General features: G+C 32.4%; 1 protein-coding gene across 1 annotated transcript in view; it reads right to left on the bottom strand.

Annotated features, from left to right (window-relative positions):
* Positions 1-20,190: 20,190 nt before the first annotated feature.
* LOC128189103 (5-oxoprolinase-like) overlaps positions 20,191-26,334 on the bottom strand; it is a 34,301-nt gene continuing 28,157 nt past the window's right edge. Inside the window, exons 27-35 of the mRNA XM_052860566.1 lie at positions 26,037-26,111; positions 25,757-25,903; positions 24,919-25,053; positions 24,417-24,566; positions 24,064-24,138; positions 23,359-23,441; positions 22,760-22,920; positions 21,766-21,863; positions 20,191-21,010 (exon numbers count right to left, since the gene is read on the bottom strand). Coding sequence (XP_052716526.1) covers positions 20,831-21,010; positions 21,766-21,863; positions 22,760-22,920; positions 23,359-23,441; positions 24,064-24,138; positions 24,417-24,566; positions 24,919-25,053; positions 25,757-25,903; positions 26,037-26,111 — 1,104 coding nt within the window. The 3' untranslated portion in view covers positions 20,191-20,830. The remainder of the gene's footprint in view (positions 21,011-21,765; positions 21,864-22,759; positions 22,921-23,358; positions 23,442-24,063; positions 24,139-24,416; positions 24,567-24,918; positions 25,054-25,756; positions 25,904-26,036; positions 26,112-26,334) is intronic.

Below are 26,334 nucleotides of genomic sequence, written 5' to 3'. Positions count from 1 at the left end.
ATATAAATGGAGATGTGTTGTACGTGAAATGGTATGGTGTAAATTTCAGAAGAGTGTTGGATTAATGAGCAAAGAAGGTGTATATACTTTAGGAAATAATAGATTCTGGCATATATACATTTTTAAACAATGCAGAAACATCTTCCACCAAAGCATCAATATAAGCATCGTTTAACCCCCAGCCTCCCCAAGCTAAACTATATAAAAAAAAATGCATAGAGGAAGGTTACCTCACATGAAGCATCAAATTGTATATTATATAATGTGTATTATATTCCGGTTTTGGTGTAGAACTGATATGCTTATTCAGAAGGCATTACAGCCACTCAGTATATATACTATAGTTCGTTGGGGCCAATTTTCGTTGTTTGTGGGTTTTTCCCTTTATTTGTGGGGATCTAATTTCGTAAATGCGTCGGTTTCCAGTTAAATTCAGAAAACTTACTCTTTCAAAATTTGTATTCGCCGAGTATATAAATTCGTAGGGGAGGGCCACTCACGAAAACCACTATAATTGAGCTATTACGAATTATAATGATTTCACAGAAATAATTATTACTCTATGTTACAAATGTACAATATTTAAACTCCCTTGAGGTGTTGGTGGGGGTGGGGGGTTAACCCTTGGTCTCCAATATCTGTGTGATAGATCTAGGCACAATTCATAAGTAATTTTTTTTTGTGCAACAAACAATTATATACATGTTTAGATAGCCCCCCCCCCCCTCCCCGAAAAAAACATGTTCACAACTTCCCCTAAATTGAATCAATTGACTGTCTTCTTTCAATGAAATATTTAATGAAAATAAGTCAAACGACCAAGAAAACTCTAAACCATTTTTTATTTGCGAATAATTTATTTTGAGATTTACGATTGACAAAAATGATTTGCGGTGGCGGATTTTTAGCGACCAACCCAACGTTTACCATCTTTTAAACAAAAACAATTGTTAATCGTGACGACCAAGAGTCCGTCGTGGTTCTGGAAATATTTTCTTGCACTGTTTTCAATATATTGGTTTTCAGGATGAGTTTATTTTTTTTTTCTTCACGTTACCTTATCTGGGGGAATCAAACATTTTTCTTCTAAACGCCACAGTTGTATGTGATTACTTTTGTTTGATTTATTATTTTTTAACGTTATCAAATCACCATATGTGCTGCCTTTATTTTCAGCTGTCTTATAAGACTGCAAAGAAAGAATTGAATATAGAGTTTATTTATGGTCTATTAAGAACTGCAGTCCCTGTATTTTTTGTTTGTTTAATTGGTAGCAGAAGGATATATTTTCCATAATGCTTGAAAAGCGACTTCTAATTAACTCTAAAGGACATATTTTCATTAAAATATGGACACTTTAATGCATAGCAATGCTAATGTTTGACAAACATTGTAAAACAAAGTCTTGTTAATTATATATAGGACAGCTGATAAAAACAAAATGTTCATATTGAAATGATGTTGAAGATATGTCTTTATTAACATTTATACTCTATAAATTGTTTTTCCATGTTATGACATCTAAATTCAAAATATATTCTTGCTCTCTAAGCGTGATGTTAGTTTTTATTTCAAAGAATTTTTTATTTCAATACAAATTATTATTTAATACGAATTTACTATAAATGCATGCGTTGCGTATCTTTTGCGTCTTTGCTTTTTTTCTTTTGAGAGTGATTGGTGGAGGGTTAAGTAAGAATGGATTATTTACTTCGACTTAATATTTTCTTTGCTTTTTTCAATTAAAGACAAATAAGCAGTTTTGTACGTGAAATAAAAACCGAAATATAACCAGTTTGATCAATGATAAATTAAGAGCAATATTCCGCTAACGTGGGCTACGTATTTTTTCCTGCAATGCTTACTACATTCATACCCGCATAAACAAAAAAAACCCATTATATTGTTTTGATGGTCATAAAATAGTTGACGGAAAAATATGTTTAATCTTAAACCTTTAAGTGAGAGCATTATTCCGCTAACGTGAGCTACGTATTTTTTCCTGCAATGCTTACTACATTCATACCCTCATAACCAAAAAAAACCCATTATATTGTTTTGATGGTCATAAAATAGTTGACGGTAAAAATATGTTTAATCTTAAACCTTTAAGTGAGAGCAATATTCCGCTAACGTGGGCTACGTATTTTTTCCTGCAATGCTTACTACATTCATACCCGCATAAACAAAAACAGAAAAAACATTATATTGTTTGGATGGTCATAAAATAGTTGACGGTAAAAATATGTTCAATCTTAAACCTTTAAGTGATAAACATGTTAGATTGTATGAATTTTCTAAAGGGTAGGTATTTATAAATCAGAAGATTGTCAAAATAAAAACAATGTTGCAGCTTGTTGTTTTTTAATGTGATGAAATTTTGAGAAACGAGACAAATGAATAGATGTAGTTATTGGGATGCCGTAGATGATTCCATCGACGACGACAACGACGATGATGATGGCGGGTTTCTGTGCATTGCATCAATGCGTGAAGAGAATAGTATTGCATAATAACACATGCAACTAACTTGGAGAAAATACACATAAATTTTACGTTTCTTATGATCGCAAAATTTCACAAAGTTTAAATGGTTAACCAAAAAGCCTTTAAATACACAAAGTGAATGCAACATAATCTTTGTGAACTCAACGTGTTATTATCGAGACTTATTTGTTATCTAGCTAGAAATGTTGGTCATGAAAACACATTTATTCGCACAAAGAGTAGAAGCAATATCTCGAAGAAAGAGTGGAGCAATATCTGTCATCTGCATCCCGATCCCGACATTTGTTACCCCTCGAACACGTGTTAAAGAACTGACACTGCAGCTATTTTGCTGTGCCATAGTGTTTCTGTTCTAATCCTCTGCGACGTTTAAATCCCTTTCTGCGACCTTCTCCTCCACGTAACCTTAATCTCTAGCGCTACAACAAGCCCGCAAACACTGTGAACACGTCTTTGGGACAAGATATTTGGTACTGATATTGTAGCTGTGGGATGTGTTGCACACATTGCTGAACAACTTGTCAAACCGCCAAATAACTGAGCGTGTACTGACATGTTTGGAGGGGGTTATTTGTCGTGTAAATCGGCCTCTTCTGTCTCCAGTCATCAAGATCAATCTCCATCCGAAAAGGTTTAGCTTTGGGAACTTGTACATGTAATTCTTATATGAATGCATGCTCTGATGGTTCTCATGTAGTATGCATCTTTTTACTACAATGTATTTTTGATTGCAACCATACAGTGTGTATTTATATACAGAAATTGACCTTATTTATACGATTCCGTTTGCCCAAAATTATAATGACAACCTTCTTGTTTAAGAGACTGTCATTTTTGAGACAGTATAAATTTATCTCATTTGTACTTGTGTTATTGCGTCCTTGAAATAATCGTATTAAAAACACAAAAATATTCACGTAAAAGACATCGTCGTTTTAATTATAAAGTCGAACGGCGACAAAAAAATGCCAGAGAAATATGCCGTGCTCGAGTGCAGTCAAGACATCAAGCAATTCTGAATCTACTTGTGCGAAGTCCAACTTTCAGTGTTCTCGCCACATGTAACATTTTCTCCTAATTAACTGACCCCCAGACTAGTTGTCGACTGCCCTGTCACAAACAACACTGGTGTCCACAACAATTACTATATTTTCCACACAGAGTGGCCTCTGCAATGAACTTGCACCAAAACATGCACTTTTGGCGAAAATAGAATCTTGACTTAGGTTAGTAAAAACATCATGCGAGCTTTCAGCAAAACACGGAGATGTGTAGATATTATTTAAATTGATATTGTCAGGCACCTTTGTCTTATTCTTTTTTTAAAAAATTTTTTAAATATCAGAATAAAAACAGCGTTATTTTCTTAATGCAAAATATATACATAGGAATCAATATACAAGAGTCTTGTGACATAAGTATTCATACCAAATATCATAGCATATGCTTTTTCCTATAAAAATAAATACTAAGAATTCATGTAAAAAAAAATAATGTCATGTTCGTTAGTTTCATTAAGCACCAATAAAAAAAAATTGGTCTACTGGCAAAAACTGGAGATAATCCGAGATATGTATTTTGGAACACCAAGAGAAATATTTAAACTTCATGGTTGAAGACGAAATAAATCTTACGACACATTTATACATGTATCATTAATTTTTTTTCTTCATTTAAACATGCTAAATAATATTTTATTATTGAATAGCAAATGAAAGGTCAAATGAAATCCAATTTAAAGATGATCTTGAATTATATTATCACATCACAAGAGGACAATTGCAGTACATGAACCGATTAAAAATGTCCTACACAAGTCAAATGAATTCTTAGCAAACTTTTGAAAATAAACTTTCATAGATTACCTCGTTCTTAGACTTGTTAATAATCTTTATTGATTCGTACAAAAAAAACTAAATAAAGATGTTTAAAAATATCCGATCGTTCTTCAACATATATCGGATACACAAGTACATGTACACATGACTGTATAAAACAATATAACCTTTTGTTCCAATATACTTGTTACAATGAAGATATTTTGCAAGGTCAGACAACTTTGGAAATATCGTTCTTATACAATTTTCGAAGCTACATGTATATCAATAAATCCCAAGTTTTTAAATTTGATGATATGATACTTTTCACCTTTTAAAAAAAATAAGTTTTCAATAAAACTAAGTGAACGGCAATCTTGAAAAAGAATCTCTCTCTCTCTCTCTCTCTCTCTCTCTCTCTCTCTCTCTCTCTCTCTCTCTCTCTCTCTCTCTCTCTCTCTCTCTCTCTCGTAACAATCATCATAGTATCAGTGACTGGCAAAGGTTGGGGTTTTTTTGTAACGAAATTCTGTAAAAAGCAACATAAACATGCTTGCAGATTACACTATACTTATTATGTAATTATTCATATGATTCATATCTGAATACAATAAAAGTTGTTTAGACACAGATGTTAGCTTGTAATAAAGATCAATTTAAACATTTCACCATGCTAATAGTGATGAATTATGTTTCACTGACTTATCAAGTGTGCTCCAGCTTTAACAGCTTCTCTCTTTAGCCTTGCATGCTTTTTGTAGCATTTAACTAATTATCCCAGTGTCATTTTCTTGAATGGATCAGATCTGAACATCATCTTGCTTTTACTGCGATGTAATTTACGCGCGAGCCGACAAATGTTACCGGAAGTGGAATCGCTGTTTGTGAAACGCTTTGTCTCTCATTTTCCTCCCTGTGACAGATGCGTTTGTGACAATTTATCAAAGAATGAATCCAATTTGGCTGATATTAAAAGTAAAGACGTGTTTTTTGCTTAGTGTAGTCAAAAGCTCTTTTGACCATATCTCGTAAATACGAAAATATAAACGTATGATCTATGGAGAAAAACGTTTACGATGAAATGCGTTGTTACATTATTTAAAACTACAAAAAATCTGAATTTACAAACTGCTTGAACAGTTTCTCAGAGAGATGCAAAACTTTTAAAAATAAAATAGATACTATAAAGCTTTATTAATAAATTGGTGTAAAATATTTCCTTAATACACATAAGCAAGATGGATATTATTTATTACAATAGCATTTAAAAATGATATTTAACAAGCAAACCCATGTGTTGCGTCATTCAAGGTAATCATTTTTGTCTGTTTCTTTCTTCAGCAAATGGCCTAACATACTTCATAGATATAATGATGCGTTTCAAAACCTCAAAAGTTGCAGTTTAGATCGTTAATTATTTGATAAATTAATTTTACCAACAGTCATTTGGATTCATTATCCAAACAATTGTAAAAGTTATGTTACTTTTTCGTTTAAAAGAATCGAGATTTTTTTCTTCAGTATGTTAAATATTAAACATTCATTTATTTTTTTATCAATAATTTTTGCGATACTTCCTTTATAAATCAGTTTTATTTTAAAACTCATGATTTTTTTTCAACAAAAAATAATTTCTACATGCGTAAGCTGATGGTTATAAATTATTAATCATTTAAAAGGAGGAATTTTCTTTGCATGATAACAATTACTTAATGCATTGCATAATTATATTTGAAAATATACATATATTACATGTAAAAAAAAAACAAGCTTATCGATACTTGCTACATTTCAACATATAAAAAAGTATAAAAAGAAATCCGATATGAAAAATAAAATCGACGAAAAAAAAAGCATATGACAGTAATTAAGAGAAGAAATACACAGCTAAGTAATTATAATTGGATATTGATGTTATCTGCCCTACCTCGTAGAAACATACTGACTTTTACTGCTTCCGGTTAAGACAACTGTTTCCTGTGTTTTTACACAATTTTTTTTTGACAGCAGAACACCCGCTTTGGAAGGAATTCTGGCACGATTCCCTGGGACGGAATGAAGGTATATCATCGGAATAAAATAGTTGTATAATCCGTTGCAATACTCGCGATAATCCTCACAAGGATTATCCAAAAGTCAAACAATTCACGGAATCAGATGTCAGTTGTACAATATTTTTCATCTGAGATGGTTGTCTTGTTGTTGCTATTACAATTGTACAGCACTGAATAAGCTAGCTACTTTTAATGGCCTGTCAAAAATAGTTTTTAAAGAAATTCTAACGATATTCATTATCGTTATCGAGAAATGCGCGCAATTTAATGATTGTTTTTTAACGTGCAAAAATGAATCCTATCAACTCATTGTGTTTTGAATAATGAGCAATTAACTGACCTAGAAAATCTCCATGCAAATATTTGCTTTTCTTGCTAATGTAAAAAGCATTAAAATTGAAATAATTGTATGCAACAGACTTGTTGACTTTATAAACTTTTTTTTTTTTCTCATTTTATATCGTTTACTAATCATTTCTATGGTGTGAATAATGAATCTATATAGACTTCAACCTTGGGGTACTTATTTGTTTCCAATTAACTTTAAAATACTGTTAGAATTTTGATTTTTTATGTTTGTTTCAGAAAGGAATGACCTTTTTCTTTATTCTCCTAAATGTAGTACTTTGTTTTGTGGTTTGATATCGCTAGTGCTAGTTTTAAGTCAATTTTGATTGTATTTTCAACAACAGAACTCTTATAAAAGCACACATACTTGTATATACATGTATATATATATAATAGAGGGATTTAAGCGATCGAGGTTTTGGACAATACGGTCATTCCAAGAAAAGAAACAGATGTTTTATTATCTCCATGGTTCTTTGTTCTGTCAGTCACGTTTTATAGACAAACTCAAACAACAACTGTCTGATATTCGGGAGATTCCTCCGATTGGTTTATGGCACATTTCTTTATAATATTGCAAGGAAACTGGTCAGCACTATCCCAGTCTCGGACAACTTTCAAACGTTTTGTATCTAGCAATAAATGACTTCTTTCTAAACAAATCATCTATTCTTTCTTTCCTAAGAGTTTTTTTCTACTTTTTTTCCACATAATGTATGTGTCTGACAAGATACAAAGGACCAAACTATTTTTATTCGTCCATTAATTCTTTGAAAGATTCTATCCATGCATGTTTTCAAACGTGCACAGATTTCCCATTTTATAAGATCTGATAATAAATTGTGTGCAAATGCATAGACATTATCTAAAAGAAGAAAAAAATACACAAAGCAGATTGTCTTATAATTTCTTGCAAAAGAGTTTGTTATAATTACAGTGTTGTCTTATTTATTTTTTACTTCGTATCAGTTCGAGACTTGAAAAGAAAACCATGGAATATTCATCGAGCATCCAAAATAGAAAATGGAAAATATTTAGGAATTCTTAATTAAAAATTCTTTTTTAATTCATCGTCCATTTAAGAGGACATGAAGCATCAAGTTGTTTGACAAGGGACGACCTCTTGTTTTTCACTTAGACTGAGAATGATAAAGACAAGGTATTTGATTAGTTGGAAGAGGACTTCTAAAAGATGCGTTGTTTTGTAATTTATGCTAATGAGGCCAAACATTTTTTGATTATTAGTTGCATGTAGATTTGACTACAGTGTTAATCACGTAATCAAAATATCTAAATGACGTATATTTGTGGTGAAGAAAAAAAAAGTGAGACACTTTTGTAAGAATGAGTCAAGCTGAAGCTTTAAAACGATTAGGTTTCATCGTCGAATTTAGGGTTATGTAACATTGACATTGAAAATGATTAAGAACTGATTGAGTAATGTATAGGTTCGATTGATTTACATATTAGGCGTATGAAGCACGTAGCAAACTGAAAGATTATGAAAAAAAGTCAATAGTACAAGACACCTTTCCACACTGAAGATTTACACAAGGTTTTCAGAAATAGAGTTAAATTAAGTGTGCTCTGAATAACAGCTCACCATACTGATTTCATGCTAGAAATTTCTCATTCTCAAAATATATGAATTCATTTAAGGTTATGTAATCTATAAGTAGACACGTGGATTTCCTCATATAAAGAACACACTCAAGCAGAATAGTTTTCTCTATAAAATCCAAGAGAGTGTTTATATGTTAGCAATGCAAAAAGAATATACTTAGTTCTTAATAATCATTGTTCTTTTTTAAAATTCAAAATAGCACTTTTCTCTGATTCGTTGTTAAGTATTCTGAAAACAGAATGTTAAAGGTTATTCAAAGACCAAACTGACTCAGTTGTCTAATGTAATTGTCGTCACTAACCAATTCATCAACTCTTACAAAATGAGAATTAGGGTTATAAGTATAGAAAGTCTTCTCTATTCTTTGTAAGAAAAGGTTGCGAACAGTTTCATCAGTTCATGATATAGTATGATAGCATGATGTACTTTTAGTATGGTCATGAAGTATTTGATGATAATTGCACATTTATTTAGCTGCGATTGGATTGAAAACAAAACTTTTTTAAAGAATAAATCTTGACTCTCGGCATGTATTGTCTCCAAAACCACAACATTGTACCACCATATGATGAATTCTATCTGTAAATCAGGCTTACGACAAAACAGCAAAAAATGAAATGCATGAAAGTGTCAAATTAAAGGATGTTGAATATGATGCAATGAAACCCATCTATCAAAATCTTTCCGCTATGGTGGTACCATGTTGCACTGTTAAAAAAAGCAAAGATGATCGTTCTTATTTCAAGAGAAGGTTGCGGTATAAAAAAAATTAAATTTCTTGAATCATTCTGTATATTTCTCTAACTTATTTTCATTGCATTGCTCAGTATTAGCTTATTGAAGGAAACTATGTTAGGCATGATTTCATCAAATTATGCGTTTATCGGGTTAAGGTAAAAAATCTCTTTTAACGAGTCTTAGATGATCAACAAATTAACCATCAGATCTACTAGTACCTAAGATTCCAAAATATATTTAACATTTAGCTGTAAATAACATTTAGAAAAGAAAAAATCCAACTATTTAACCTTTTAAATTTGAATATTTTCCTATATTTTTAGATAAAGCTCTCCTCTAAAAGGAGATCAAAACAGTCTTAAAAATTGCCACGACCATCGAGCCCTCTTAAGTCCCTGTCACATCGTCACGGTTTATACTGCGATTGCCAACGAATTACTAAAAGTGAAAAAAAAATCGCAATTGTTCGTCTGGCTATTCTTGCAATAAATCTACTTACGGTGGGCATTTTTTCGAATCTACAATCTAATACGACACGACTTCAATGTCACTCGGCTTTGCACGATCTTTTGTGCGATGACACGACGAGTTGTGGCGATTCATGTACGAATGTGGAAGATTAAGTAACGAACGCTTTGAGATCTCCTTACGAGCAAGTAAGATGGAAGACGATTTTCATACGATGCATTTAATTAATAGTTCGGAGTTTTGGTTATTAATAAAATTATGCAACATTAGAAAAAGAATGCAATCGGAGTAATATTCCTCTAGAATATAATAAGTATATGAAAACGTCTACAGGGAGATGTTTATATGTGGGTAAAGACGAATCACGAAACCCATATTGTGACTATGTTTGCAACTGGGAATAAAAATTGTTTTAATAATTTGCTAAAGGGCGTTTATTATGATTGTAAATATATCATAAACGAATAATCATAATATTATTAACAAACAAGAAGATAGTATTATTGTTTTAGTTCATAAATCAAATAAACATGAAACCAACAGCAATAATTATGTTTTATATATTCCCTGGATAAAGATGGTCAATAAGTAAACAAATTTCAGCTTTTTAAGAATAGAGAAATTACAAATGAATGTAAACTTTCAAAAGAAAAGGTTTTGTCGAGTAAATGTAAAGTAAATGTAAACAGAAGAGTACTACATGTATTGCAAAACACTAACCACTCTTGTATTATTTTCGTACCACCTCGTAGTTCACTAGCAAAATTCTTGCCCCTAATCGCCTGTTTTCGTATTGTATTCGCATCAAATCAAACTACATCCTACTTATCTGCAGGACATGCACTCGATGAAGACTCGAGAAACAATCGTTACCCGTAGGATATTGGGGTAGATTATAAGATATTTGTAGAATCTCCTATAAACATTTCTTTTCTTCGTTCGAATATTTCGTTCGTATGGATTAGTATCTCGTTCGTAAGATCAAGCTAGTACCTCGTACATAAGACTTGATGTAATATCTCTTAATTACGACATATTTTCTCGTTACAATAACTTAGAACCATTTTAACAAGACTTTCAGTAGGGCGTAACTATCTACTGATTGCGTCAAAACATTAAAAATGACGCGGTTTTAAACGAAATATGCATCGATTGCGTAGTCTTAGCTCAAAAGCCAGGCAAATCTTGTTGATTTCAAAGAGCCATGACTGAGTGGCTAGCAATGAAATAGACAGGCTACGTCACATTGCTGCTTGACACAACTACCCAAAGTCCAAGCTCTTGTTAAAATGGTTCTAAATTGCGGATTTTGAGAGGGAGCTTATCCGCTTTTGTGTTCATAATTTTAAATAATGATTAGTAGTACTCGGACAAAGAATGTCAAATCAATTTGCTGTAATTTATCAATCTTATAGTTTGTTAATTATAGCTAGAATAGAACTTAAAAATGTCCTAACAGCCTAAACCTAGGATATCTAGGGAGCTTCGTGTATACAGGACGACAAGAATGTAATTTATTTCAGTCATTTTATTACTAAATGAAATTTTCACATTAATTTCCGACATTAAAATTATATCTCTTTATTGCACCACTTTAAATCTCGATTTTATTTTTCTATTTACTAGTATTTGTTTTACGTATTCTTACCAAAACTAGATACAAATTAATTGTCTGTCATATCAAGAGATTGACAATAGTGTTGTGTTGTTTTTTTACCTGTAATGCATTTAGTTTTTAATATTATACAACGAAGGTCTTTTTTTATGGTTCGCTTATTAACGTAATATGAATCAGATAAAACATCCGTAGATTTTTTAGATGGTTTGATTAGTAATCTGGATCATGTTTTAGAGCAAATAGAAATGAAAAAAAGAATCCGTTCGTGATTTGTTTAATAATTATCTATTGTGCATGCTGCGTCATTTCTTTAGGAAGTTGAAATATTATCGACGGCATTGTCTTAAACTTTTTTTGTTTTGTTTTTTAGATTATGACCTTTAGAAGAACTATATAACCAAAAATCACAATCTCTTTATCTATCAAATTTTTAAAAACTTTTATGATGTCAAATGAAGAGGGGATTTTATTTTGCAAAGAATGGGACTCGAAAGTTGACTATCTGGAAGTCTGATGCTGTACTTTTAGGGCTGGCGTGAAACTTTGATGATTTTTTTTTGTCAATGAATAAATAAAGATCAATATACAGGTGTGTCTGCAATTGTTATATCATTGGTAGTTCTTGCTCAATAATATTCATGTTTTTTTCTCTGAGTAGAACAATATTTCATGTTAATTTTGATAAAAACTGTTTTTCTCAAGTCAAATTGTTATTAAAAAATCATCAAAAACTTTTTTTTCGTTGGACGCTTTTATACTTCTACTGCATTTTCGAGGAGATCGGAAACTGCCGACATACATGTATAGAATTACATATATGATGTCCGGTAACATTGAATCTCGTGTAAATAAAATAGAAAACAATCTCTGTAAAATTCTCTGTAGATAATGTTAATTTGAAGAAAATTATTGAAAACCTTTTGAAGTATTTTATAAGCTATGTAAGAGGTAAAATAAAAGAGTACAGAATTTCAGTATCTAGTATTGTTTTTATTTTTAATTTAGTACACTGAATTTTATCGAAACAGAAAATCGTGTGTGTATACTATTAATTCCTTAACCATATAATGTGAAAATGGGCTAAATGTATGTTATGGCTGGTATGGCGTACACCAGTCAAGATATGGATATAATATATAGAATAACAAGAGGCCCATGGGCCACATCGCTCACCTGAGCAACACTAGGAATGATAAAATCAACTTAATGGAGTCATAATAAAAAATATGTGGACAACGTGGTATATTACATGTAGAAGCTGTATAAATAAAAGTCCATCCCTCCTGGATATTCTTGTGTTTATGATCCAGTTCCAGATGATTTTATAGTCATATCACATGTTGAGCATTGCAGTTCTCAAAACGATCCAAAACAATTGTTTATAAACAGGATATAAAGCTACATCACACTCTGAACCCCTTGTGAGGCCCAAGAATCGTCCAGGGGCTTAAGTCTAAACAATGTTAAAGAATCAGCAATATGTAAAAATGCTTGCATATAAGTAAAACCATACATGATAACATTTCAGTTTTTGTGAATAATTATGATGTTTTCCTTTGTACAACTAGATCCCCAATGTGGCCCCACCCTACTCCTAAAAGATTTGATGTTAACGAATTTGAATCCACATTATCTGAAGTTGCTTTCACCTAAGTTACAGCTTTTCTAAGCAAATGGTTTTTAGAAGATTTTAAGATTTTTCTTTATGTATTCCTATGTAAAAATTTGTCCCACCTCTCTTGTGGCCCCATCATACCCCCGGAGTCATGATTTTCACAACTTTCAATCTACACTACCTGTGGATGTTTCCATATAAGTTTCAGCTTTTCTGGCCGAATGGTTCATGAGAAGAAGAAGATTTTTAAAGATTTACTCTGCATATTCCTTTGTAAAATTCGACCCCCCCCCCCCCCATTGTAGGCCTGCACTACCCCCGGATGTCATGATTTTCACAACTTTGAATCTACACTCCACATAAGTTTCAGCTTTCCTGGCTGATTGGTTTCTGAGAAGAAGAATTTTGAGGACTTACTCTGAATATTCCTATGTAAAAATTTGAACACCCCCCCCCCCATTGTAGACCCGTCCTACCCCTGGTAGTCATGATTTTCACAACTTTGAATCTACAATACTTTAGGGTGTCTCCATATAAGTTTCAACTTTCCTGGCTGATTGGTTTTTGAGAAGAAGATTTTTAAGGATTTACTCTATTTTTTCCTATGTAAAAATTTGACCCCCCCCCCCGAATTGTGGCCCCACCCTACCCCTGGGGGTCATAATTCTCACAACTTTGAATCTACACTACCTGAGGATGCTTCCACAAAAGTTTCAGCTTTTCTGGCCAAATGGTTCTTGAGAAGAAGATTTTTAAAGATTTCTCAAAATTTTCAATAATACCTATCTCCCCATGTAAAAAGGTGTTATCCTTAATTTTCACAACTTTGAATCTCCTTTGCCTTTGGGTACATTGTGCCAAGTTTGGTTGAAATTGGTCCGGCGGTTCTTGGGAAGATGTTGAAAATTTGAAAAGTTTACGGACAGACGGACAGACAGACGACAAACAAATTGTTATCAGAATAGCTCACTTGAGCTTTCATCTCAGGTGAGCTTAAAATAGACACCCGGTGAGAATTGGTGTTATCAATGCCACAGTCAACTGGAGGTTTATGTAGATCTGCCAAATGCACAGTACATTTCCCTATCAAGAAATATTTTCGTTAAATTAGATTTTTTTTCTTTCATAATCGATATTATTAATTGCTATATGTCATTCTAGATCATGATCATTATCACATACACTTTTCCTGGAAATATTATTAATTATAGCTTGCACATAAGCCCTAGGATATTCTAAAAGTGCAACTATTCTAAATCATTTTATGACACATATTTCACACGCGCATGTACATCAAAAATTGCAGTCAATTTCATTACCCAAAAAATAGTACTGTCAATGAATTTGAGTTACGTAACTGCACAAGCGTCAAAATTGTAAACCACATTTTGATGGCGAAATCAAAAGTGCCAATAACTGGTCGTTGTTCTATTTCTGACGAAGGTAGGTCGTCATCTTATACGCCCATTTATTGTCGTCTGCTATGGTCGTCTGCTCGAGACAAACCCAGGCCTGGCGCGGCCCGGGAGAGACATGCCATCGATACAACAATACATCAAACCCAAATCTTACCCTTCACACATCTCCACTGCTAAATACAGTTTTCAGAAAATGTACAGACAAAGGCAATATGTCATGATCATACCGATTATAAAAAGACTATTTGTGTGAGGCTTGTTGACTGAATTGTTCACTTTTCACATGTCTCAATTTCTCAGGAGAGAGAAAAGAAAAAGACAGACAGACAGACAAAAGAGAGGGGGGGGAGAATCGATGCTTCGCGTCTTGGCCAATACAACAATGTTATTTTTGGTCACACCAATGCAAGTTTTATCCAATGACAATGCTTTTGTACATTGTTTTGTATATTGTACTTATTTTGTCTAATCATGAGTATTTGAACTCAATGGTCCATGGCCGTGTTCTTTTATTACTGTAACATAAAAAGGCACGGTGGTAAATAATAGTAATGCTTAAAAAATGATAATATGACTTTACTATCAATGAACTATTCTTTCGTATATAGAGACCCCTTTTGATTACGTCTTAGACTTTGTGTAGTTGCGTCAAAAAGCAATGTGACGTATGCCTATTCATTTCATTGCTGGCCACTCATCCATGGCTCTTTGAAATCAACAAGATTTGTCTGGCATTTATGCATCTTCATTTTTCACTCGGTTTGATGCAATGAATAGATTGATTTATTATACCGAATATCCAAGATCTTGTTAAAATGGCTCTAAATATACTATGCGCATCTTCCTGTCCAAGAGGTAAGAAAAACGACAGTAAAACCTTTCTAGAGATGAGTTTACCTCATTGTAATGAATGATGCTTGGTCAATAATAACAAATGATAACAACTTTTTACTGATACTTTGGGTAATAATTACAAAAACTCTTCACTTCTGACAATGTACAGTAGACAGAACTGACAGATTGTTCCATTTTAAATGTAATTAGGTTCATGAAAGTATTTCACTCTTAAAACACGGTAAAAATCTTTTTATAGTTCCTATCATTAAAGACAAGGTTAATATTTACAGTTTGACCATGGTTGAAAATTTACAAAAATAATGCATCTTTTCATTTATTTTTTTTTTTTGAAAATGTAAAATTACATGGGTACATGTAAGTCTCTATACCATAAAAGTCTCGAAGTCAGATCAAAAAGAAATTGTTGTGTCTCTAATTCGATAGGGACACCGAATAAAATTAATTTTTCGTGTAAAGAATACAATTTACAGCTTTTTTCTGTCGATGACAATTAGATAATTAGATGAGCGTTTAGCGATAACCCAACCAAGATTTTGTATTGAAGAATGAAAAAAAAAATATTTTCATCCGGTAAGAACCACCCACCCCCCAAAATGAAATTAAAAAAAATCTTGATAAACAACTTACTTATTTTTAAGGTCTTCCGTTTCCAACGGAAGACCTTATAGTTTTCGTACTGTTTCTTATTATTATTATTTTTTTTTCCAAATTTTGTGCACGCGATTTCTCGAAAACTATTCGGCCGATTTCAGCCATTTTTTCACAGATGATGAGTCATGATCTGAATTTTATATGTTTTTGAAATTGTTGTTGTCGTCACTTCCGGTACCGATTTTTCGGCCATTTTGTAGTTTTTTTTACGACCTATTTTGTGCAGAGCTGATCTCCGAAACTATCAGAGATATGACTATGAAATTTTCAGGATAGGTAGTCTATAGTCTGAAGTTGTGCACTATTATTTTGTTTTACGCCAGTGGCGCCATTTCTTGGAGCTCGCTTAGGCACGAAAATTGGGTACGAATTTTTATTCAAAATTTTCATACGTTTTGATCTGTATCTTTTTATCAGTTGATATTTTGTTAAGACATATATAACAAAAGTGGTAGATAATCAAAAGTTCTTTCCAACAAATTCAAGAAAAAGGGGCTGTCCCCTTTATTTAGGGGCCAAGGCACTTGTAAACTCTATTACAAATAACTTAAAAACGATACATATTTTGTAATGCATTATAGAAGCAAAGTTGTTGACCGTAACAATATCTATCAGGAAAAATCATGGCCACGCCCATTTATTACGTAATTAGGGATTTTTAGGGGCCAAAGTACTGAAACTTTGACGTAATATATCTAGAGAAGGAGACATATTTTGTTAAGCTTTGTAGGAGAGAAAATGCTTGCGTTGATGATTCTAATCAATTCCATCAATCAAAACACCAAGGTCTGTCCCCATTAAGGATCTAGAGGGCAGGCCCCTAAAATATTCAATAATTTGTATCTAAAAAATGAACAACAATTGTGGATACGTGTAAGAACAAAATATGTTAGAATTTGTGAGACCTTTTGAATGAACTCAAGAAAAAGGGGCTGGACCCTTACATTAGGGGCCAAGACACTCGTAAAGTCTTTTACATATTTCTTAAAAACGATAAAGATTTTGTTATGCATTATAGAAACAAAGTTGTTGATCGTAACAATGTCAGTTTGTGAAACTCATTGCAACACCCATTGATGACATAATTAGGGATTTTAGGGGACTAACATCTTAAATCTTCAATGTTTTGTATGTGAAAAAGCAAAACACTTTGTCAAGCATTTGAAAGGATATTGACAATCGTATACATTATCAGGAAATGGATCGGGGGGGGGGGGGGGTTCTGAAATTCCATTGATATTTTAATCGTATCGTTTAAAAATTGAACGGAAGACCTACTCGTTACTCGTAACGAGATCGTATCTAGTTTTTTAATATTTTTCTCGAATTGATGAAAAAAAATACATTCTATTTTTTTAATATATACATATACACACATTAATTATCATAATGTACATGATCTCTAGCACAGTATACATAACGTAGATGATTGTTTGTTCTGACAGCTCACCGTTATTTGTCTTTTCTCCTCATCTAGCACTAAGATGTCATTTAATGTGTAAATGTGTAAATGTATCCTTCTAAATGTCTCCACATTTGTCATAAATTATATCTTTAAAGTGCGACTGGCCATTATTTTAAATGGAATATGGGCCATTAAAAAGTAGAATTGAATGGCTGGGATCAATGAACTCCATGTTTAATTTTTTTTTTTAAACATTTTTTATATACATTTTGTCGCAAATAAATGTCTCGTAGGCAATTGTTTTTCTTTCGCTGGCAAAAGAATCCAAGTTATGCATTAATTAATTCAAATTATATCATACAATATTAAAACTACTGCTGTTCTGACGGACCGGGCCATGGCTACATCAATTTTTCATCTCGAAGACGGATATATAAATACTAATTCATATAATAATAAATATTTTAAAAGGTTGCCTTTAGTTTTAGTCTTCAGTATTGTAAATTGAAACTCAAAGCGGAAAGAAAAAGTAATACGGTTAAATTAGCATTAAAGATACGACCGCATCTTTCAAGTTTTTATATACAAATTACAAAGGAAATTACTTTCATCTACTGTGTCTACATTAAAGTTAATTTCTTTTACTTATCAATTGCCATATTCATCGAGTACATGTATTTGGTTTGTCAAGTAAGTTGGTTTATCTATCCGCGTGTAATTTCTAGTCAAAAATCAAACGTTCTACACTTCAAAAGAAAAGAATCCCCAGCTAAAGATAACTATAACTTAATATAGGATTATTTTATTAAAATATGATTAATAATAGATTCATCGTGAATATTAAAGTAAAATCAATTCTAACAATTATTTCTAACATTGAACCCCAGTGAATGTCTCTCTTTAATACAGCAAAAGTAATTTTGACTTTGCTTTTTTTACCCTTATTTTTTTTAAAATTTCAACTAATTGCATGCCGGAAATATATATTTCATGGTCGTTTATTTTATGCAATATACATACTTGCAACGTCAACCGATTTATTTCATGGATATTTACGTCAAGTGAATTTCAACTGCACCAAAAACCTGTGCTTTTTTGCCTTTTTGCAAGTTCAGATAGTTTAAAACGTTTATATGAAGGGCAAGCATGGAACTAATTTCAAGGTTTATGCACGTGTATTTCTACTTCATCTCTTTTATTACAATGAATAACAAACTTTCAAGAAGATGCTTTCTAAAATACATAAACCGTTTTTGAGAGTAAATATCCTTATTGATTTGTTAAACTTGGTCATCTCTTTGAAGATTTGAGTTTCAGATGCTCGAGAGATTTTTAGGCCGGGAGGCGAGAAGAGAAACACTTGGAATATTTATCCCCACAATAATAAAAAAGAAGAAGAAATATCACAAAATCTAGAGGAAAACATGCTTTGAAAATAATTCTAGTATGAACACGTGTAACTGCGTCAAGAAACCCCTGTTTGACATAAAAACACCGTAGAGAAATAACCATCCCCTCGGCTGGGGTCTGTTTATTTAGGTGTTTGCCCAAAGTTTTATCCAAATTTCACAAGATATAGAGCCGATAGAGTTGCCGGCAACTTCGCAAAATTATATTAATTAGAAAGAAAAATATCTCAGAACTTGGCGTTTGATGGGAATTCAATATAAACTTATCGTGGAAACTTCACTTAGTTTGTATGTAAGGCAGGCTCAAACAACAGGTGTCAACACGGAAAGACAGGGTCTAGCAAACTTAATTCGTGTTCAAACAGTTTTTCTTGATTACTTAAAATAACATCATCTGGTTAAGTTTCATTGTGTTGTACTTTTAGTTTTTTACCGAAATAAAGCCCTGCACTTTCTGGAGTATCAAATTTTCTTCTTAGTTAAACAAATTCTTATCTATGAGCGATTTTAAGATTTCAAACGAAAGCTGTCAGTTTAAACCAAAAAATTCCACCAATTTAAGAGACTTATCATTCATTTGTTGGTAGGTTTGGGTTTCAATTGATTTTTTTTTTCTTCAATGGCATTGCTATTGCGCATTTTGCATTAGTCAGTGTTAGGGAAATAAAAACGTTGATTCAAAGAGAATGTTCAAAATTAGTTCAGTATTGATTTTTTTTTCGTGTTTCATCAAAATGTAACTTAATCACACATTTTTGCACAAAACGTTTAGTATAGATCCAAAAGTTTGCTGATTATAATATCTTATGTCAAAGTTTGAATCGAACTTTGACAATTATATGGAAAGCAGACCCAATCCATAATTTAGTAATCTTTACATGTACTATTTTTTCAGGTATTAAACTTATGACAGCGCTTTAAATCGATGTTTAGTGAAATAAATATCATATAAAGAAATATTCAACATATTGGTAATTTCAAATTTCAAGTCGAGAAAAAAAACCCTTGACTTGACGGAAAAGGCCGAGTGATGCTCCGATGGACGGAAAAGGCCGAGTGATGTTCCGATGGGTATACCACAGTGTATTGCACACCTTAGACACATCGGAGAGAATCAAATCACAGCATATAATCAGATTGCAATTTCAAATACTTATGGTTGTCAATTTACATATTGTCAGAAGTAGAGCTGTCCTACTGTCCTTACAAAAAAATAAGATTATTTGTACATGACAATAAAGTAGTCATAATGCATATTTTTCTTGTTAAAATTTAAAAGATGTCAAAAGAACAGTGTCGTTTCATAATATTGATACAGTTTAACTCCATCGCTTTTATATGTGCCTCATGAAAGAACCATTCATCGATTTTATGACGTCACAAAGAAGTAAAATAGTCTAAACAGGACGCAGATCAACAAACATCGATAAGATTCTGTTATTTGATCAACATTTTTGGCAGTAACTGTTATTTTCATGACAGAGTACTAAAATTTATTCTATGTACTTATAGTGTAGTTAACAGTAAGAGTGTTGCTAAACAGAGTACTAGTTTTCAAAGGAACAGGATAAGTACTAAGTTATCATGGATCCACGTGTTTTACGCTGTGTTGATCAGGCTATCAAGACAGGACAAAAGAAAGACAACTCCATTATCGGGAATATGAATTTTATTTTTCATAAAAACATAATAATGTTATTTATCATTTGATAACATGGAAGACTATATAAAAATGCATATAACATTGGTTTATGGTCTCTCTTGGGTAGAAACTGGTTAAAGGAACCCTAAGAAGAAGCTATACATGGATAAATATTTTCATCAGTAACAAATAACTATACAAAAGCACATTCAAACATTAACAACTTTGTAAATCTCTACATGTATCTACTACACGTACCCTATCTCCATATTAGAGTTACAATAATATAGCACCTGCTTTTAACTGTTGATATATAAAATGCTTGATAAATTAGATTATACTAGATCCTAGAAAAATCAAGGAGAAGGAATAAAAGATTGAAAAAAATCAAGTAAGCCAATTGTAAATGACAAAAAAAATAAAAATAATAATGTCTAAATCTAATGCTGCGTGTATACATTAAAAATTCCCCACACCTTTTGTTTTCACCCAGTTCACCCCTCATTGTCTGAAGGTATATACAACATCGGGCAACATAATAACATTGATAATTTGATATCTTCATTGTGATTGGTTGAAACTAACACCATTCCCATAATATTATGCTGGAACAATGTCTAATTAAATCGTCTGATTAATTCAGTAATTTTCTTTAATCTATGCAGATTCTTGAGACTTCTTGTATTCGAAAACACTCCCTCGACCCACCAGTGAGTGACCTTTTTTGGCCTTTGACCCTTCCTCACTTGACCTCTGTTTTCGCTTCCTGGTTTCAGTTTTCAATTCCTGTTCACTCCCATACCCTCCACCCCCAGGAGTTTGAAGATAAAACACATCCTGAAAAGATAGTCAATATAAATCTTAATTAAATTATGAAATGTATAATGCCAGGTGTACATGTACTATTTGTCATCTTCCAAAATATAAGGATTTCAATGTCTCAAAGTGAAAGCTATTTTTTGCATGATTGTGTTAAGTGAATGTTTCTATGGAAAAGAAATGTTTGAATATTAAATGAAATTAACTAGTAAATGATCTGCAAATGACAAAAATTGCTTCAACTGATACATAATTTTTTAATTTCAAGAAAAGCTGGAATAAAAAACTTTTCTGAAAATGAACCTGAAAACACTTTAGACAACATTAAAGACATGTAACTAATTGAGTATGTTAATTATATGTACTTTTAAATCTGTAAAATGAGTTTGCCATTAATGAGTTTGTACTGAGAAAGACAACTTGATCTTCATTTAAACGATTAAACATGTTCAAAGAAAAAACAACACATAAAGTAAGTGGAAAACCTTGGAAGTTTTAAAAGTCTAATTAGCTAATTAAGGTCATAAAATATACCTTATAAAGTCTAATTAGCTTATTGATGTACTAAAATATACTGTTCCTACTTGTACATTACAAAATGATCTTAAAATAAATTTGAAATTAAATACCCGGCAATGAAAAACAAATGCTAAAGTGACTTTTATTAATGAACATGCATATAGTTATGTGAATCTCTTTTTCCCTCTAAATCCAAAGATGTAAGTTTGAGTGAGGGTGAGGAAGGGGGGGGGGGGGGGGGGGGTTACACATACCCCTGCGTGGCATTTAATTGAAGTCTTTGAACCCAAGAACACCACTCTCCCATCCTTGTAATAGATGAGGTTAACTCCCTTAGATCCACATTCTCCACCTTAAAGCAAGAAAAGCACAAATATTAAGGTATTCAATGTATAATGAAGGGATATTGAACAATTTTGAATCATTTTCAACTAGTTAAATATGTGTTGCTAGATAACTATAAAAGTGAAATGAACCAAATTCACATGACAGACAACATATTAGGAACAGGTCATTTTGCACTTTAAGATTTTTTAAAGAGTTATCTCCCCTTGATGAAAAAAAGAAAATTTTAATTTCGTCAAAATATCTGCGGTAAATTATTAATTTTATTTCATATTTTAATAAAGAGACAGTTTATGCAGGTAATAACCAAAAGAGTTTTGCAAATTTTAAGTTACTTTTTACAATATCTTAATAAAACATATGTTGCCCATAGACTTCAATGCAAAATTCAAGCTTTAATTAGTTCGATCATAATCAAAATTTTGAAAATTCCTTTGGTGGAGTATTTTATTTTGATAACACCTTCAAAATGATATCATGATGAAGAATATCGGACCATTCATTTATTAGGTACAAAATGTGGTCGTTATACATCGAATACCTTAAAACAAGTATATCTCTATCTGAAAGTCACCTGGCATTCAAAACACATTTTATGAAAATAATTCTTTACTTCTGCATTAAATTAAAAAAATAAATTTATTGTATAAATGACAAGTTTGCCATCATTTTTAGGTACTGTAGACTCCTTATTTTCTGTGAGATTTTAAAATCTGCAAGATGTGCTTCTCACGACTTTATGAGGACATTAATCCCCCAAGCTTAACTAAACATCTACAGTACTCCTCAATGACTCTAATAAACTCTTAAAAAATATAAACTCAACTGCATGAAAAACAGAAAAATGGAGACAGATTTTACTGGTAAATAAATGTTAAAATCATAGACACAAGGAGAAAGTACCATTTAATCCATAAGGGGAGAAAACCCTCCTCTCTGTGAGAATAGAGAGTGTGAGATCTTTCCGGAACAAATACTCTCGGATGATTCCGTCCCCTCCCTTGTGTTGGCCGTGTCCTCCTGTCCCGGGATTCAGATGGAACTTCTTCAGAATCACAGGATACCTGACGTATCAAGATGCATGAAAAATTTGAATTTTTGGGGGTGGGGGGTTAATTTCCGTAGAATAATCAAAACGTTCAATTAAACAAAACTGATTCTTGACTTCGATCGTCACATCAATGATATTCATTCATTCCCAATCTTCTAAAGATTTGACAAAAAAGGGATTCTCAATTACTATACAAGAACTGATTTGTTGGCTTTTTAATTTCAATTTCGTCTTATATTCATAATTATTGTAATTGAAATACAATGCTTTTCCTAATCATGAACTTTAGATTAGAACTCATGCATTGTTACAATATTCTCTATTATATGCCCTGAAGAAAACCCCAGAAAATAATTTTGGTCGAATGTAGTTTTTTTTTTGTGTACATTGAACTACATTGTTTTATTAAACATGAATTTGTTACCGAAGTGTTAGCAGACAATTACCATACCTCCTCTCCAGTATTTCTGGGTCGGTGATTCTAGTATTAGTCATGTGACTGTGCACACCACTTCTGCCGTTCCATGTTGGGCCCTGTCAACAACACAAAATTTCACCCTTATAAGGAAAACTGTGAAATTGTTATCGTAATTTTTGTGGGCTCGAATTTTCATGGATTGGACATTTTTCCGCGATTCATGGGGATTAATTTTGTGGATTTACTTAAAATATTAATGGATGTGTGTTTCATAAATTGTTAAGGATACTTTTATGATTTATGAGTTAAAACTGTTTTTTATAATTCATTGTGGATGTTATGGGTAATTTATGATTGAGTAGGACCTTTGAAATCCATGAAAACTGAGCCATTGTGATTTTTCTACATTTCCACAAAATCTACGAATTGCTGCATTATCAATAGATACTTATACATAATTGTGCTATATATATATATATATATATATATATATATATATAGCACAAGCATGAGATATCAACTAAATTGTATTTCAAATTCAAATTAAATCGAGATACAGTTGAACTTCTATATGCTGAACACTAATATCTCGAATACAATGGATATGTCGAAGTGATTTGTAAGTCCCAACCACTTATTTTTTAAGTATTTAACCCTCGATATCTCGAATACTAGGATATCTCGAAGTTTTTAAACAGTCCCATCTAGTTCAAGATAACGAAGTGTGACTGTACTTACTGCTCCAGCTCCGCCTGCCACTGTCTCGTAATGACCAAAGGCGTCGTCTCCAAAAGTGATATTGTTCATGCAACCCTACAAAAGAAATAAAAACCCACTCGAACTACAATTTGTCTCATCTTTGTTGAAATTCTAGAATCATTATTTAACTACCTACTGAAAATATGGAAAATATAGTGAATTTGATTTCACTACATGTTCCCTACTCAGGAATTTTCCAAGAATGTTAAGGGTAAAGCCCTTTTGAAGATTGTTTCACATTGGAATAGTTAATTGATTCAGTTAAATCATGAATTTAAAATAAGAGAGTGGTGATCATCCAGCTCCTCTAGCCCCCTCTGTGTGTGTTGTACCTGAGAGGCAGCACAGACTTGGAAGGCTCGGAAGATGACGTCCACGACTCTCTGGGAGGTCAGGACATTCCCTCCCACCACCGCTGCATTCTCCGACGGGTCCAGGATGCTCCCCTTGGGAATAATGGCAGTCACAGGCTTCAAACATCCCTGCAAGGTACATCAATTTTTAAAGAATAAAATGCAATTGGTATGTTAACAATCTACAACAGATTAAATGAAGGCAAAGAAACACAAAGTATAATTGCAAGAATGTCTATTGACATCAACATTATTTATTCTATGCAATCATTGAGTATAATATATAGTCTCAACTGAGCAAGCAAATTCTTTTGACAAATGTGTAAACACCTTAAAACAATACAGCAGTTCATATAGCAGACAAAATTCCTTTAAAAATCAAAAGAACAGCAATATAACATAAAGTAGTATGTACACCTGAGACAATGAATTTTCTCTCAAAAGTTAATCAAACATCTATTTTCTATCTTGTATTGCTTACCTGATTGAGTGGCACATCATGTCCAACCATGCACCTCAGACAATAGATCAGAGCAGATAGAGTTACTGCCCTTGGTGCATTACAATTGCCGTACACTTCACAGGTTGAACCAGTAAAATCTACCACAGCCGTTCCCTGTAATTAATAAATAAATCTTGATCTTTATGCATTCATTGTCATTAATGTTTTAATATCTAGGGAAAATTATGACACAGTGATCGATATACAAATGTGTGATACAATGCCCATGTCAAAAAAATAGTGCTTAGTTCTTAGAGCACCTTGAGTACATATACACTTGGATGAACATGTATCTGAAGAACTGGAGCTCAACAGAGATTTTACCCAATCAAATTTTCCCATATAGATACAGTTCTGCAGCTAGATCTTAATGAAAGTTCTCCGAATTGATTCCTTAAAAATCAGAGATGAATTTCACTGATTATGTAGAGTTTGTGCTAATAACAGTTAAAAATAAATACGAGTTTGAACATGCACTACCAAAAAAGAACTACATGTATTAAAGCAATTTTGCACGTAGTCCAAATTGTTCGACACGATGGTAATGTAATACGGTATACAGGGAAATATTCGTCCCTGTTTTATTTTTGCCTGTTTTGCCCTATTTGCCAATGGGGGAATTAAAGACTGGGCAAATTCCCATGCCTCATATTATCTCCCTTTAACACAACCTTGGCTGGGCAAATTCAAGATGGGACAAAACCATTTGCAAGTGTAGAAAGGTGAAAATAACACGGGGCGAAAATAACTCAGTATACAGCAGTTTCCTAAAAAAAACATATGCTCAAGAAAAAAATTTGAGATCATTGACCATTACCTTTTCCTCATCAATATTGACCGTCAAACAGAGCTTAGCTCCATCATCCATGTAATCTTCTGCTGACAGCTGAGTAGTGCCAGTTCTCTCCCTTGTGCGACGGGCTATTTCCTTTAACATTTCTTGAACAGCAATCTCAGCATTATCCTAAAAACACCAAAATTTTACTAGGCCTAAGATTTCTAAATTAACTTTAGCTTTGGGGTTATTTATGTTTATTAATAAACTTAATTCAATTTGTGACTAAAATATATCTCTTAAGAGATACAACTGTAGTTACCTGTATGTGAGTCATATAGGCTATCACCACATCCAATCCATATTCCTCAATCAGCTCTTTGATAAGTTTTATGCCCTGAAATGATACATATTTATCACCCAGAACCTCAGCATTTTTATCTATTTCGTCTATATGCATATTCATGTATAAAAAAACATTGGATAAATAAATCTTTTTTAATGGTGTAGGTGCTTCTTCAAAACAACCTCTACATAAGAAATATTGTTTGTACTTTTTTCCCATGTTCAATAGTATTCTAAACGACTATAATTCTTGATCTTGGAAATAAATCAAAAGT

The sequence above is a fragment of the Crassostrea angulata genome, chromosome 6 (genome assembly GCF_025612915.1).
Source record: "Crassostrea angulata isolate pt1a10 chromosome 6, ASM2561291v2, whole genome shotgun sequence".
Lineage (NCBI taxonomy): Eukaryota > Metazoa > Mollusca > Bivalvia > Ostreida > Ostreidae > Magallana > Magallana angulata.
The sequence above is the reverse complement of the archived record's forward strand: the minus strand, read 5'-3'. Positions and strand labels throughout refer to the sequence as shown.